At 42.0% G+C, this 13920-nt stretch overlaps 1 protein-coding gene across 4 annotated transcripts in view; it reads right to left on the bottom strand.

Moving 5' to 3' along the window:
* Nucleotides 1-13920, bottom strand: part of FAM114A2 (family with sequence similarity 114 member A2) — a 55278-nt gene that overhangs the window by 18107 nt on the left and 23251 nt on the right. For 3 of the 4 annotated variants that reach the window (XM_033927240.1, XM_033927239.1, XM_033927241.1), the window contains exons 7-9: nucleotides 12465-12623; nucleotides 9190-9316; nucleotides 8690-8769 (exon numbers count right to left, since the gene is read on the bottom strand). In XM_033927240.1, coding sequence (XP_033783131.1) covers nucleotides 8690-8769; nucleotides 9190-9316; nucleotides 12465-12623 — 366 coding nt within the window. The remainder of the gene's footprint in view (nucleotides 1-8689; nucleotides 8770-9189; nucleotides 9317-12464; nucleotides 12624-13920) is intronic. The other variant, XM_033927242.1, reaches the window with a different exon arrangement.

The raw sequence follows: 13920 nt of genomic DNA, 5'->3' as shown, positions 1-13920 counted from the left end.
CTCAGTTGTCTCGCTCGTGCACATTTGTGAAAATAATTTGCGCTCAATTGTCTTGCGCTCAGTTGTCTTGCGCTCAGTTGTCTCGCGCTCGATTGTCTGCGCGATTTTGTCCACGCGCGATTGTCTTGCGCGCAATTGTCTATGAACCCTTTTATACTCCTTTAAAGGTTTTTCTAGAAGCAAGTGATGGGTTTTCTATTTAGTTCATTAATCTCTTCTTTATCCGCAGCTGTACAACACAGCTATCCCAGTATTGTGTTTGGGGCTTCTATCTCTACAACATCACCAAAATTCACCCCTTCCTCTCTGAGCGGACCACCCGGACCCCTGCCTACACTCTTGCAACTTTACGCCTAGACTACTGCAATTTACTTCTAACATGTCTCCCTCTAAACTGCCTTTCCCCCCTGCAATCGATGCAAACTCAGCTGCATGACTTATTTACTGCCACTACTCACTACACTCACCTCAAATCACTTCACCGGCTCCCTATCCACCTTCGCATACAGTTCAAGCTCCTATTGCTGACCTACCAGTGTGTTCATTCTGCTGCCCCTCAATATCTCTCCTCTCTCCTTATACACCTCCCAGAGAACGCCGTTCTTCAGGTCAGCTACTCTTAGTTGTACCCTTTCTCCTCCACTGCCAATTCCAGACTTTGTTCTTTTCATCGGCTAACTCATATGCCAGGAATAAAGTACCTGAGTTCACTTGTCATGCCTCTTCCCTTCCCTTGTTTAAAAGCAGACTAAAAACCTACCTTTTTGATATAGCTTTCAATCCATGCCCCTACTCCCTACTGCCCATCACCCTAGCCAGCAAATTAATTATCCCCTCTAAATGTTCTGTTTAGATTATAACCTCTTTCAAGCAGGAACTGTGTCCTCTGTGACTCTGTACAGCGTTGCGTTCATCTGGTAGTGCTCTAGAAATAAGAGCATAAGAAGTTGCCTCCGCTGAGTCAGACCAGAGGTCCATCCTGCCCAGCGGTCCGCTCTCGCGGAGGCCCATCAGGCCTAATTGCCTGAACAGTCTCCCTGACTAATTTGTAACTGCCTCTAATCCTCTAATCCTCTAATCCTATCCCTATTACCTACCTCTACTCCTAACTGTACCCCTCAATCCCTTTGTCCTCCAGGTACCTGTCCAGACCCTCTTTGAAGCCCTGTAGCGTGCTCCTGCTTATCACATCCTCCGGTAGCGCGTTCCATGTATCCACCATCCTCTGAGTGAAAAAGAGCTTCCTGGCGTTTGTTCTAAACCTTTCCCCTTTCAATTTCTCTGAGTGCCCCCTTGTACTTGTGTTTCCCCGTAATTTGAAAAATCTGTCCCTGTCTACCCTTCATGATCTTGAAGGTTTCTATCATGTCTCCTCTAAATCTCCGCTTTTCCAGGGAGAAAAGCCCCAGCTTCTTCAGTCTGTCAGTATATGAGAGGTCTTTCATACCCTTTATTAGCTTAGTTGCTCTTTTCTGGACTCTCTCAAGTACCACCATGTCCTTCTTGAGGTACGGCGACCAGTACTGGACACAGTACTCCAGGTGCGGGCGCACCATTGCACGATACAGTGGCAGGATGACTTCCTTCGTCCTGGTCGTGATACCCTTCTTAATGATGCCCAACATTCTGTTTGCCTTCCTTGAGGCTGTGGCGCACTGCGCCGACGCCTTCAATGATGTGTCTACCATCACTCCCAGGTCTCTTTCAAGGTTACTCACCCCCAGCGGTGTTCCCCCCATTTTGTAAGTGAACATCGGGTTCTTTTTCCCTCGTGAGTTGCCAGTCCCCAAGCCTCGTCTCGGTCAACCTCCTCCTGTGGTGTGTCTGTTTCGTCCTCAGCCTGCTTCCCCATAGTAATAGTAGTGAAAACTTCATAGCAATGCTTATCTGCTCTTGACAAATATCCATCTCAAACCCAATCCTGCCAGCAGGGGTGGATCTAAATCTAAGGCATCCTCTGAGCCTCTGAAGGTATAGGCACTGCCCAGAAGGTAGCAAGGAAGAGGCAACACTTCATCTGTTCTGGGAATGGCTTTTCAGATGAATTTAGTAAATGCAATGGATAGGCATACGAGGAAATCCTGGACCAATCCATTGATTCATTATGAATTGCTCTCCAGGACACACAAGTGGAGTCAGTTAGGCTTTCTGGAGGTTCCTCTGCTCTGTCTAGGACAGTTTCCTCTTTACCAGAAACTGCTGTGTGTTTCAGAATGAAATGGCATCAACTCGGAGTCCGCTGTAGGTTGATCCAGAGTTTACCCCCTTTGCTGACTCCACCCCACAAGGGGACCAAGGAGGTAAATTATGGAGGATGAAGACTTCTAACAGTTAGGGAATCCAGGCCAGTGTAGCTAAGTTACCAGCAAATAGGCTTAACTTGCTGCCTTCTAAGCTACTATATGTTAATATGTTAATCTACAATATGTAAATGTTTTGAATTACTTGTCACAACAACAGATGGTATAGAATTTCTTGCAATCTCTCTGATAATGTAATTTTGAATGCTGTGGCTTAAAATTTTAAGCTCAACTATTCATGTTTTATGTAACCTGTAACAACGATCTAGAAGTAATTTTTTTTTAAATTGATAATGCACACAGTTGCTTGCACACAATTATATTTCTGCAACTTCATTTGGTTTTAATAAGCTTTGCAGCTATGCAGCCCCCCTTATCACCTTACTTGATCCCTCCCATAGATTTTTAGGGGGGTAATGTTAAAAAAGATAACACGAGGGCCAATGTGCACAAATTCACACCTGCTCTGACGAAGTATATTTGTTCATTCATTTATTTCGCCTGTCTTCCCAAAGGAGCCCAGAATTGGTTACAAGAGAACATTTACAGGTCTGTGTCTGTGCATGGCCGTTTGGAGGAGGATGGGCAGGGGAGGGCTTCAATGGCTGGGAGGGTGTAGATGGGCTGGAGTAAGTCTTAACAGAGATTTCGGCAGTTGGAACCCAAGCACAGTACCGGGAAAAGCTTTGGATTCTCGCCCAGAAATAGCTAAGAAGAAAAAAAAAAAAATTTAAATTGAATCAGGTTGGGCAGACTGGATGGACCATTCGGGTCTTTATCTGCCGTCATCTACTATGTTACTATGTTACTATGTATAGACAGGTCAAGACTTAAGTGAGAATTTAGCAGCAATTTACAGTACAAACATAAGATAAGAAAAGGTAATGCAGCTTTGTGTTGCAGGTGTGTACATGGTTGACAGTCCAGTACAGGTGTAGGCAATTCCAGTACTCGAGAGTCGGAGTCAGGTCAGGTTTTCAGGATATCCACAATAAATATGCATGAGATAGATTTGCATCTCAAGGAAGCAGTGCGTGCAAATCCATCTCATACATAGTCATTGTGGATATCCTGAAAACCTGTCCTGACTCCGGCTCTCGAGGACCGGAATTGCCTACCCCTGGTCTAGTGTTTGGTTTCCGTGGTTAGCACAGTTTAGTTATACTAGGGGTGGCATTTGAATTTCAGGATGTAGCACAATTTGGTTGTGGTCTGAGTATTCGGCACGTTTGGTAGCTATTTCGGTTTAGTTTGTGGTGGTGTTTGAGTTTCAGTGGGAGTCCATTTGGTGTGCTTGGAGGTGTCATTGAGCTCCATCACTCAGGGGCAGAGGTACCTGTTGCATGCTTGTGCACGCACAAATTTCTTTTTTAATGAACGTTGCAGCTCTGCCCTGGCTCTGCCCCGGGGACACTTGCGTGTGATGAATTTTCCGCCGCATGTCTTTTTTTAAAAAGGAATTTTCTGTTCGTCAAAGATGGCTTAAATGTGAAAATGCTTTAGAAAAACGTCCGCAATAAAAAATTATTTCGGGTTCTATTTGGAGGGAATGTTCATTTAGAGTCTTACATAGAGCTTATTTTTCACAAATTCAAGCTTTTCTTGCCGGTTTGATTAATACCCCAATTTGTATTAAGTGTAATAAGGATCCTGGTACTTTAACTCATGCTTTTTGGTCATGCCCTTTAATTAGGTCATTCTGATCTGCCATCCTGTTATTTTTAGGCTCAATATGGGGTAGTTCTGTTGTAGATTCATCAAGGGGAGTAATTTTTGGAAAAGCTGCGGCTTGTGGGGTTTTTGGTAAAAAGAAGTGTCTTTTATTTCAAAAGGCATGTATAATAGGACATAAATGTATTATGCAATTTTGGTTATCAAAAGAAGCTCCTAGTTTTTGGCATTGGAGGAATCAATTTCATAGTCTATTGTCATTTGAGACTTGGGAAGTTAGGCGTTCGGCTAGGAAAATTCGTGTTTATGGAAATTTGGGATCCGTATATTCAGAATCTTTCAACTAAGGCAAGAAGTTTAATTCTTAATGATTTACACTGAAGCTATGATTATTTATCTAAAATTCCAGTTCTTTATTTTTATTATTCTTTGTTTTTGTCAACTTTCATTGGGTTTGGGGGGGGGGGTTTAGTATGATTCTTTCAATAAAAAAGTTAAAAACTAAATTTTGGGGGAGGATAGGGGGGAGAGGTCAATAGGAAAAGGGGGTAGGAATTAGGGGGAGGGTATTGAGAGATGTAATGGGTATTTTGGAAATATATTTTGAAGAAATGAAAGATATTTGATGGAAATTAATATGATGAATTTTAATTTAATGACTATTTTACTGTATTATAATATTGTATATTTACTGATTTCTTCAATAAAAATGTTATAAATTAAAAGAGGCAATCAATCGGCTGATATTAGCGAATAAGAGTTATTTTCTTAAGGGGCATTTTACTAAGCTGCGGTAAACGCTAGTGTGTGTTTACCGCTACTTAAAAGGGCTTTCAATGGGACACACTGAGGCATCCTGCATGTTAAAAAAAATATATATATTTTTTTTACAGAGAGAGTGGATTTGTCTATGCTAATCAGTTAATGTAGCTACATTACCATGCACTGATTAGCGCAGGATTAGCACATGAGCCCTGACCACCTACAAAATAGGTGTTGGCAAGTGTTCACATGCTACTGTTTTGTTTTGTTTTTTTATAACGGCTGCACGCTAATGGCAACGTTAGTGCATGAATTGTTCAACTAATCACAGCTCTTAAATAGTTATATATAAGTTTGTAAAAGTGCTGTGGCCACGGAGGTTGTTAAGGGGGAAAAAATGAACGATGCACTTTAAGGCACTGGCTGCACCGATTTATACTTCACTACCGCGGAAGAAAAAATACCCAACCTGCTAATGTTTACAGCCTACAGCTAAGTGACAACTATATTGTATACAATTTGCTTATAATACAGCTAATATAATCACTATCGCTGGTTGGACTAGGGCAGGGGTGTCCAATGTCGGTCCTCGAGGGCCGCAATCCAGTCGGGTTTTCAGGATTTCCCCAATGAATATGCATGAGATCTATTAGCATACAATGAAAGCAGTGCATGCAAATAGACCTCATGTATATTCATTGGGGAAATCCTGAAAATCCGACTGGACGGCGGCCCTCGAGGACCGACATTGGACACCCCTGGACTAGGGACAGTAAAAATGCCATAATGGTCCCTACATTAACCGCGGTTTGGTGATATCACTAAACAATTAGGTTAAGTGGCCTGAGCACTTTTACAAATTTATATATATATAACTATTTAAGAGCTGTGATTAGTTGAACAATTGAAGCGTTTCATCACAGGTTTAAATTGATTATCTCCCTAGCTGGTTGTAATGTTAGTGCATGGCCATTAATTAAGAAAATGAAAAAAAATCAGCAGTTTTCCAGTTGCAGTAAAAATTGGCTTTAGCACACAGGAAAGAACCGTATAAGGGTGTGCTAAGGCCACAGTCTATCTCTAACAAGAGCTCTCGAAGAGTACACTTCTTTGCATATAAGAACATAAGAACATAAGAACATAAGAAGTTGCCTCCACCGGGATCAGACCAGAGGTCCATCGCACCCAGCGGTCCGCACCCGCGGCGGCCCATCAGGTCCATGACCTGTCAAGTGTTCCCTGCCCTAAAAAAACCTATCCTTACTTCTATCTGTATCCCTCAATCCCCTTTTCCTTCAAGAATTTATCCAAACCTTCTTTGAATCCCTGTAGTGTCTTCTGCCCCACCACTACCTCCGGGAGTGCGTTCCATGTGTCCACCACTCTCTGGGTGAAGAAGAACTTCCTGGCATTGGTTCTAAACCTATCCCCTTTCAGTTTCTCCGAGTGCCCCCTTGTACTTCTTGTTCCCCACAGTCTGAAGAATCTGTCCCTGTCTACCTTATCTATGCCTTTCAGGATCTTGAAAGTTTGTATCATGTCTCCTCTAAGTCTCCTCTTTTCCAGGGAGAACAGCCCCAGCTGTTCTAGCCTGTCGGCATATGAGAGGTTTTCCATACCTCTTACCATTTTCGTCGCTCTTCTCTGGACCCCCTCAAGCAATGCTATGTCCTTCTTGAGGTACGGCGACCAATACTGGACACAGTACTCCAAATGCGGGCGCACCATTGCACGGTACAGTGGCATGACGACTTCCTTTGTCCTGGTCGTGATACCCTTCTTGATGATACCCAGCATTTTGTTTGCTTTCTTTGAGGCTGTCGCGCATTGTGCTGATGCTTTCATTGTTGTATCCACCAGCACACCCAGGTCTCTTTCAAGGGTACTCACATCTAGCAATGTTCCCCCCATTGTATAGCTGAACATCGGGTTCTTTTTCCCAACATGCATGACCTTGCATTTCTCTATATTAAAACGCATCTGCCACTTTTTGGCCCACTCTTCCAGCTTCGTTAGGTCCCTTTGCAGGTTTTCACAATCTTCCGTGGTTCTAACCCTGCTGCAGAGTTTGGTGTCATCTGCAAATTTGATAACCTCACATTTCGTCCCTGTCTCCAGATCGTCTATAAATATATTGAACAGGAGCGGTCCCAACACCGACCCCTGCGGAACTCCGCTCGTGACCCGTTGCCAGTCTGAGTATTGGCCCTTCACTCCAACCCTCTGTTTTCTGCCCGCCAACCAGTGTTTAATCCATCGGTATACATCCCCCTCCACTCCGTGGTTCCTCAGCTTCCTAAGCAGCCGTTCGTGGGGTACCTTGTCGAAAGCTTTTTGGAAGTCGAGGTAAATTATGTCTATGGGTTCCCCTTTGTCTATCTGGCTGTTTATTCCCTCAAAGAAATGTAGTAAGTTTGTGAGGCAAGACCTTCCCTTGCAGAAGCCATGTTGGCTCTCCCTCAGCTGCCCATTTTTTTTCCATGTGCTCGCAGATGCTGTCCTTAATAAGTGCTTCCATCATCTTACCCGGAACCGAAGTCAAGCTCACCGGCCTGTAGTTTCCCGGGTCTCCTCTTGATCCTTTCTTAAAGATAGGCGTGACATTTGCTATTTTCCAGTCCTCCGGGATCTCCCCAGTTTTCAATGATAGATTACATATTTGCTGGAGTGTTTCCGCTATTTCCTTTCTCAGTTCTTTTAGTACCCTTGGGTGGATTCCATCCGGGCCCGGTGATTTGTCGCTTTTTAATCTATCTATCTGTCGTAGGACGTCCTCATGGCTTACTTCTATTTGCTCCAGCTTTTCATCTAGATCCCCACTTATAATCTCCTCAGGTTCTGGTACATTGGATGTGTCCTCGCTCGTGAAGACCGACGAGAAAAACTTGTTTAACCTGTCTGCTACCTCTTTTTCCTCTCTTACCACTCCCTTTCTGGTTCCATCATCCAATGGTCCCACTTCCTCCCTTGCCGGTTGCCTCCCCTTCACGTACCTAAAGAACGGTTTGAAGTTTCTCGCCTCCCCAGCCAGCTTCTCTTCGTATTCTCTTTTTGCTTCCCTAACCACTCGGTGGCACTCTTTCTGGTGTTTTTTGTGTTCCTTCCGGTTTTCCTCAGTTTGGTCCTTTTTCCATTTTCTGAATGATGATCTCTTGTCGCTTATCCCTCAATAATATCCTGTCATTACAAAAGGTTCCTCGACAGAACCTTCTCTTTTCAGGCGGCCAAACTGAATACACGGCTTGCCAACATTGTGTTAGAAGATTCCTCTTATCTTGATTTTAGAAAACAGATAAAAACACAACTATTTAACAGGCTGGGTTCTTAATGTATCTTATTGTTTAACTTAATATCTTTTAACCTATTTTAAAATGTTTGCATTTTTTCCTATATTGTATGCATTCAGCTTGCCGAATCTTTGATGATTTGTATTGTTTGTATTACGCTTGATTGCTGTGAACCGCCTAGAACTTCCGGGTGTGGCGGTATATAAAAATAAACTATTATTATTATTATCAGCTTAGTAAAAGGAGCCTTTACTTTCCAAATATGTTGGAAACATACAAGAAAAATTTTTTGTATATAAAGCATGAGGTTACAGTGCTCCTTGTGACCCTGGGCATGCCACTTAACCCCCCCATTGCACCAGGTACATTAGATAGCTTTCTGAGCCCACCAGGACAGACAGGGAAAAATGCTTAAGTACCTGAATGCGTTCATGTAAACCGTTCTGAGCTTCCCTGGGAGAACGATATAGAAAAATGAATACATAAATGAATTAATTAATAAAGCCTGTGCTATTTACAAGCTTGGCAAGCAACCTGATCAGTAAGCTTTCTAAAAAAACATGATTTTCTACGCATTCAAGTTCCTTATAAGTTACCATCTTCACATGCATTAAAGCCTACCACAATTCAACAGCAACAATTTTTTTCAAATTAACGTATATCACTCACTCTGACCACTTTCTCTGGCTTTGTGGCGATGTGCAGCTCGGCAAATAGTCCAGCTAGTTCATGTGCAAAATCTTTAGTTCCTGAAAGCACAGAGAACTTCCTTAAACAGGGTACCACTGATATACTGACGCAGCTCCTTACCTTATTACAGTGTATCGCAAACTGTGTGCCGCAAGATGCTGGGAAGGAGGAGCGGCGTAGGCTGACTGCCTACAGGATGTGCCTCTCGCTGCGAGGCACATCCCATAGGCAGTCAGCAGGCGCCAGCAACTCTCCTTAGCTCTGCGCCTTTTCCCTTCCAGCACCCCCTCCCCACTGGCGGCTCAGGGCCTTTGCGCATCTATCGGTGTGATGTCATCGCGTCGACGTCCGTGCACTTCCGGATGCCTCGAGCCGCGGCCAGCACATTTAGTGTGCCGCAGCTTTGCAAAGTTTGCGAGACACTGCCCCTATTATCTATGCACTCTGCAGAAAACAAAGATATCGAACAAAAAATTTACCCTCTCTCTCTTCCTCCTCCTCCTCCTCCTCAAACTCCACCAGTGAAAATGCTTCTTTTAGCTGTTCCAGTTCAGGTTTTAAAGATTCCAACTCTTTTCCGGGCAAGGCACTGACAATACACGTCACCTGGTGACACATGGCATATTGGAAAGGAATGAGAAATGCAACCATGCATAGGATGGAGAACACAACAATAAAATCTGATGCAGACTTTAACACTGACTCACTCCGAAGTACTGCAAAACCGGGCACTTAAAAGAATTAAAATGGTAAGATGGAGCAAACAGGCCACTGCAGCTTTTATGTAAGGTGGTTTATAAAGGTCATATCTCTGCTGTATATGTACAGTCTCCTGCATGTTAAATCTACATTGTTCTTCGCTGTATAAACACCTTTACTGAATATGTACAGTCCTCATTGTATCTTCGCTGTAAATGTACAGTCTTTTACACTGTAAACCGCTCTGAACTGTTTGTGGTACTGCGGTATATAAAATAAAGTTATTATTATTATTATTTTAGGACTCATGGCCTTGCATTGGGACATGCTGTCACATGACCGATTACACAGAGGAAAAGGAAAGAAGAGTCCAAGCCTCGAAATACAAATGAAAGAAAAATACAAAAAGAGGCGCTGGAGATGTCAAAAACCAACATATGGTTGCAAAAGCCTTTATTAAAAGTTAAAATGTCTAAAAAAAACCAGAAAATCAAACAAACAAAGTCCCTTTGTTTGTTTGATTGTTTAGACATTTTAACTTTTAATAAAGGCTTTTGCAACCATATGTTGGTTTTTGACATCTCCAGCACCAATTTTTGTGGTTTTTTTTTTTTTTTGTTACATGACTGATTACATCATGGTTGCTTTTCTGCACTGGCTTTCATATGTTAAAAGTGAGGAAAATGGTGACGGAGTTCAAAGAAGCGTGGGATGAACACAGAGGATCTAGAATCAGAAAATAATAGTAAATATTGAAGAACTAAGGCCAGGACTGGGCAGACTTGCACAGTCTGTGTCTTTATACGGCCTTTTGGTTGAGGATGGGCTGGGGAGGGCTTCAATGGCTGGGAGGGTGTAGATGGGATGGAGTAGGTTTTGACGGAGATTTCGGCAGTTGGAACCCAAGCACAGTACCGGGTAGAGCTTTGGATTCTTGCCCAGAAATAGCTAAGAAGAAAAAATTTAAAAAATTTAAATTGAATCATGTTGGGCAGACTGGATGGACCATTCAGGTCTTTATCTGCCGTCATCTACTATGTTACTATGTGCAGGTCTTCTATGAAACAGTAAATGCAAAATAAATTTAAAAAAAGCTTTAAAATGATATAATATAGTGCCAACTTTTGCAGCAAGTTCCGTTCATTCAAGTTTATAACCCAAAAAACATTATCACCGAGAGTCACTGATGTGAACTACATGTTAGTAATCAGTAAGTGGGAAGGCTTAAAATTTTGCAATCCTAACTAAAATGTACAAAAGTGATCAGCGACATTTAATGCTCACAGTAGCATGGCCACTGCTCTCACTGCCAACAGCAAACCCCTGAAGCAGACCTAGAATGGGCGAAACGTGGACCACATCGAAAGACTGTTTTAATAAAGAGATTTTGTTTTGGAGCAGTCCATCTAGGATCTGTTTCTTCATAGTTTCATAGTTTATTTAAATTTTGATTAAACGCTTATCCAAAGGTACAAAGCGTTGTACATAGTAATTTAAAATAGCTGGGAGGCGAACATTTTTAAATTATTAGACATACTAAACTAAACTAAGCCTTAAGTTTATATACCGCATCATCTCCACGGAAGTGGAGCTCGACACGGTTTGCAAAGCTTAAAAATATAGGAAGAGAGAGGAGAAAGATTTACAAGAGCATATGAATAGAGGGGATGTAAACAGGAGAAGAAATGCTATATGTTAGAGAAAAGCCAGGTTTTCAGTTGTTTTCGGAATAGTTGGAGGGAGCCCAGGTTCCGCAGCGGGATAGTGAGATCGTTCCAAAGGCCCATGATTTTGGAGAGGAGGGATCTTCCCAGTTTGCCTGCGTGGAGGATGCCGTGTAGAGAGGGGAAGGATAGTTTATGCTTATGACCTGAAAACATTGGGAAAAAAAAGGGAAGAACTACAATTTCTTAGAAAGAATACATAAAAGGAAAATACAATAGTAGAGGGGAAAGGTTAAAAAGTGCGGAAGTAAATACGTGTGCACTAAAGATACATATACAGGCTATATGGACATAAAACACTACTTTATGTGCAGCAGTAATTTCCTTAATGTGAACAATTTGCCAATAATTGAAAGTTTCACACATGAAATCTGCCAATCAGGTGGAGAAGGCTTCATCAAGGGCAAGACAGATGCTGGGTTGCATCCATAGAAGTTTCGTCAGCAGAAAGCCTGCAGTCATAATGCCATTATACAGGACCATGGTGAGACCTCATCTGGAATACTGCGTGCAATTCTGGAATCCACATTATCGCAAGGACATGCAGAGGGTCGAGTCGGTCCAAAGGATGGCCACCAGAATGGTCTCAGGGGCTTAAAGGTCTCTCGTACGAAGCAAGACTAAACAGTTTGCGGCTCTACACTCTCGAGGAACGCAGGGAGAGGGGAGACATGATTGAGACGTTTAAATACGTCACCGGACGTATAGAAGTGGAAGATAACATTTTCCTTCTCAGAGGCCCCTCAACCACAAGGGGGCACCCGCTCAAACTCAAGGGCGGAAAATTTCACGGCGACACCAGGAAGTATTTCTTCACGGAGCGAGTGATTGATCAATGGAACAAGCTTCCAGTACAGGTGATCGAGGCCAGCAGCGTGCCAGATTTTAAGAATAAATGGGACGCCCATGTGGGATCCCTAAGTGGATCAGGGTAGAACATTGGCTAATATTAAGGGGAGGGTCTATAGAGTGGGCAGACTTGATGGGCCTTGGCCCTTTTCTGCCCTCATCTTTCTATGTTTCTATGTTTCTATGCTAAACTCCTGTAGATATGACTGAGTTAAGCATTTCATGTCAACTGAGCCCCAAGTTCCAGACTTGCTACTCTGGAAGAGTTAAGTGGGATGTTGGAGTCGCCGTGGTAGAGAGCTATGCAAACATCCTACACTCTTCTTATAAAAGGCTTCGACAGCTGTAGCCTAAATTCAAAGGCAAATTTTGAACATTCTTTGGATGTGAACCCCATGAGAAGTTCATGATTATTCGCTTTAAAGGAAAGCAAAAAAAGCACATGATTTTGAACAGTTTGGGGTGGTTTTTTTTTTTTTTACCTTTGCCTCACTTTCCTGGGAGAGTAATTCCAAGGCTTCCAGGTGAGAAAGACCTAGGAAATCATCAAAAAACAGTCCGTAGTGGGCTTTCTTCTCCGAATCCACAGAAACCATGTCAGAGATTTGCTGCTCTTCCTTCTCTTTTGCCTCTCGCAGAATCTTTAAATAAAGGGATCTGTTTTTTGGATGTTTTTATTACATAGAGTTTTATGGACCCCTACAAGATTACAGAAATTAGATAGTAGTAGATCTAATAGATGCTGGCATTGTAAGATAGAAGTGGGGACATTAGATCATTTATTATTCTTTTGTCCCTGTATTAATTCCTTTTGGAAATTAATTTGGCCCCAAATTAATAAATTATTAGAAAATCATGTTGGACTATCATATGATACAATATTATTTGGAACAACAATGAGAACACAGAGTCCGATATCAGCTAACAATAATAAACTTTTATTAATTCTAACAGGGGTCGCCATTCAGCAAATTACTCAGAATTGGAAAGATTACACTAAATTAAATTACACTTTCTGGTGGAATTCAATTTGTCATATATATAAAATGGAAAAAGTAATGGCATTACAACAAGGTTATATTAAAAAATTTAATAAAATATGGGGACCATTGACAAATTATTCTACTGATCAGATATCATAACACATGTATAGAACATATAGAGGGGGTAGGGAAGGGAAAAATATTGTAATAATAATATGATATAAAATTTTGATAAAGGGTTTCTTTAATTTACAATGTAAGAACATTTATTGATAATTTCAAGTGTTTCTTCATAATTGAATGTAATACATGTATTTCACTTGATGTAAGAATTTAAAAAGAATAAAAATTATTTACAAAAAAAAAAAAAAAGGGATCTGTTTTCAATTACAATATGGTACAAACACTGCACACAAGGGGGAAGTCTGCAAGTTACATGCCATGAGGACAGTTAGGAATTGCATCATCACACGTCCTGCATTATAATGAATTTTGCTATTACACTTCTCCCTCTGTATTCGCGGTTTCAGCAATCGCGGTTTCGATTATTCAGTTTTTAGCTTGCTGGCTCCTCCCCCCCCCCCCCAATTACGTCAACTTGCATAGAGAAATCACTGATTCCAAACGTTTACAGAGAAAATCGCTGATTCCCAGCACTTTCTTCACCGTGTTTTGCCTCTCCTTCAGGAACAGGCCAGGTCTCCCGCCATGTTATTTGCGGTTTCATCATATTCACAATAGGTTTTAATAGAAAACAGCGAATGACATATGAAAAAGTTATTCTCGGGTCTGTTAATCCCCTATCACAGCAAATACGGAGGGAGAAGTGTATAGAAATGGGAATCGGAAGCCAATAGGAGCAAGACAGCAGATCTACACCAGGCACGGTCCCCTTCAGCAAAATCTCTAGATCACATCAGGTACATTTATCAAAGCACTGAATATTCTCTCAAGA

This window comes from Geotrypetes seraphini, chromosome 18, assembly GCF_902459505.1.
Source record: "Geotrypetes seraphini chromosome 18, aGeoSer1.1, whole genome shotgun sequence".
Taxonomy (NCBI): Eukaryota; Metazoa; Chordata; class Amphibia; order Gymnophiona; family Dermophiidae; genus Geotrypetes; species Geotrypetes seraphini.
This window is presented reverse-complemented; position numbering and strand designations above follow the sequence as displayed.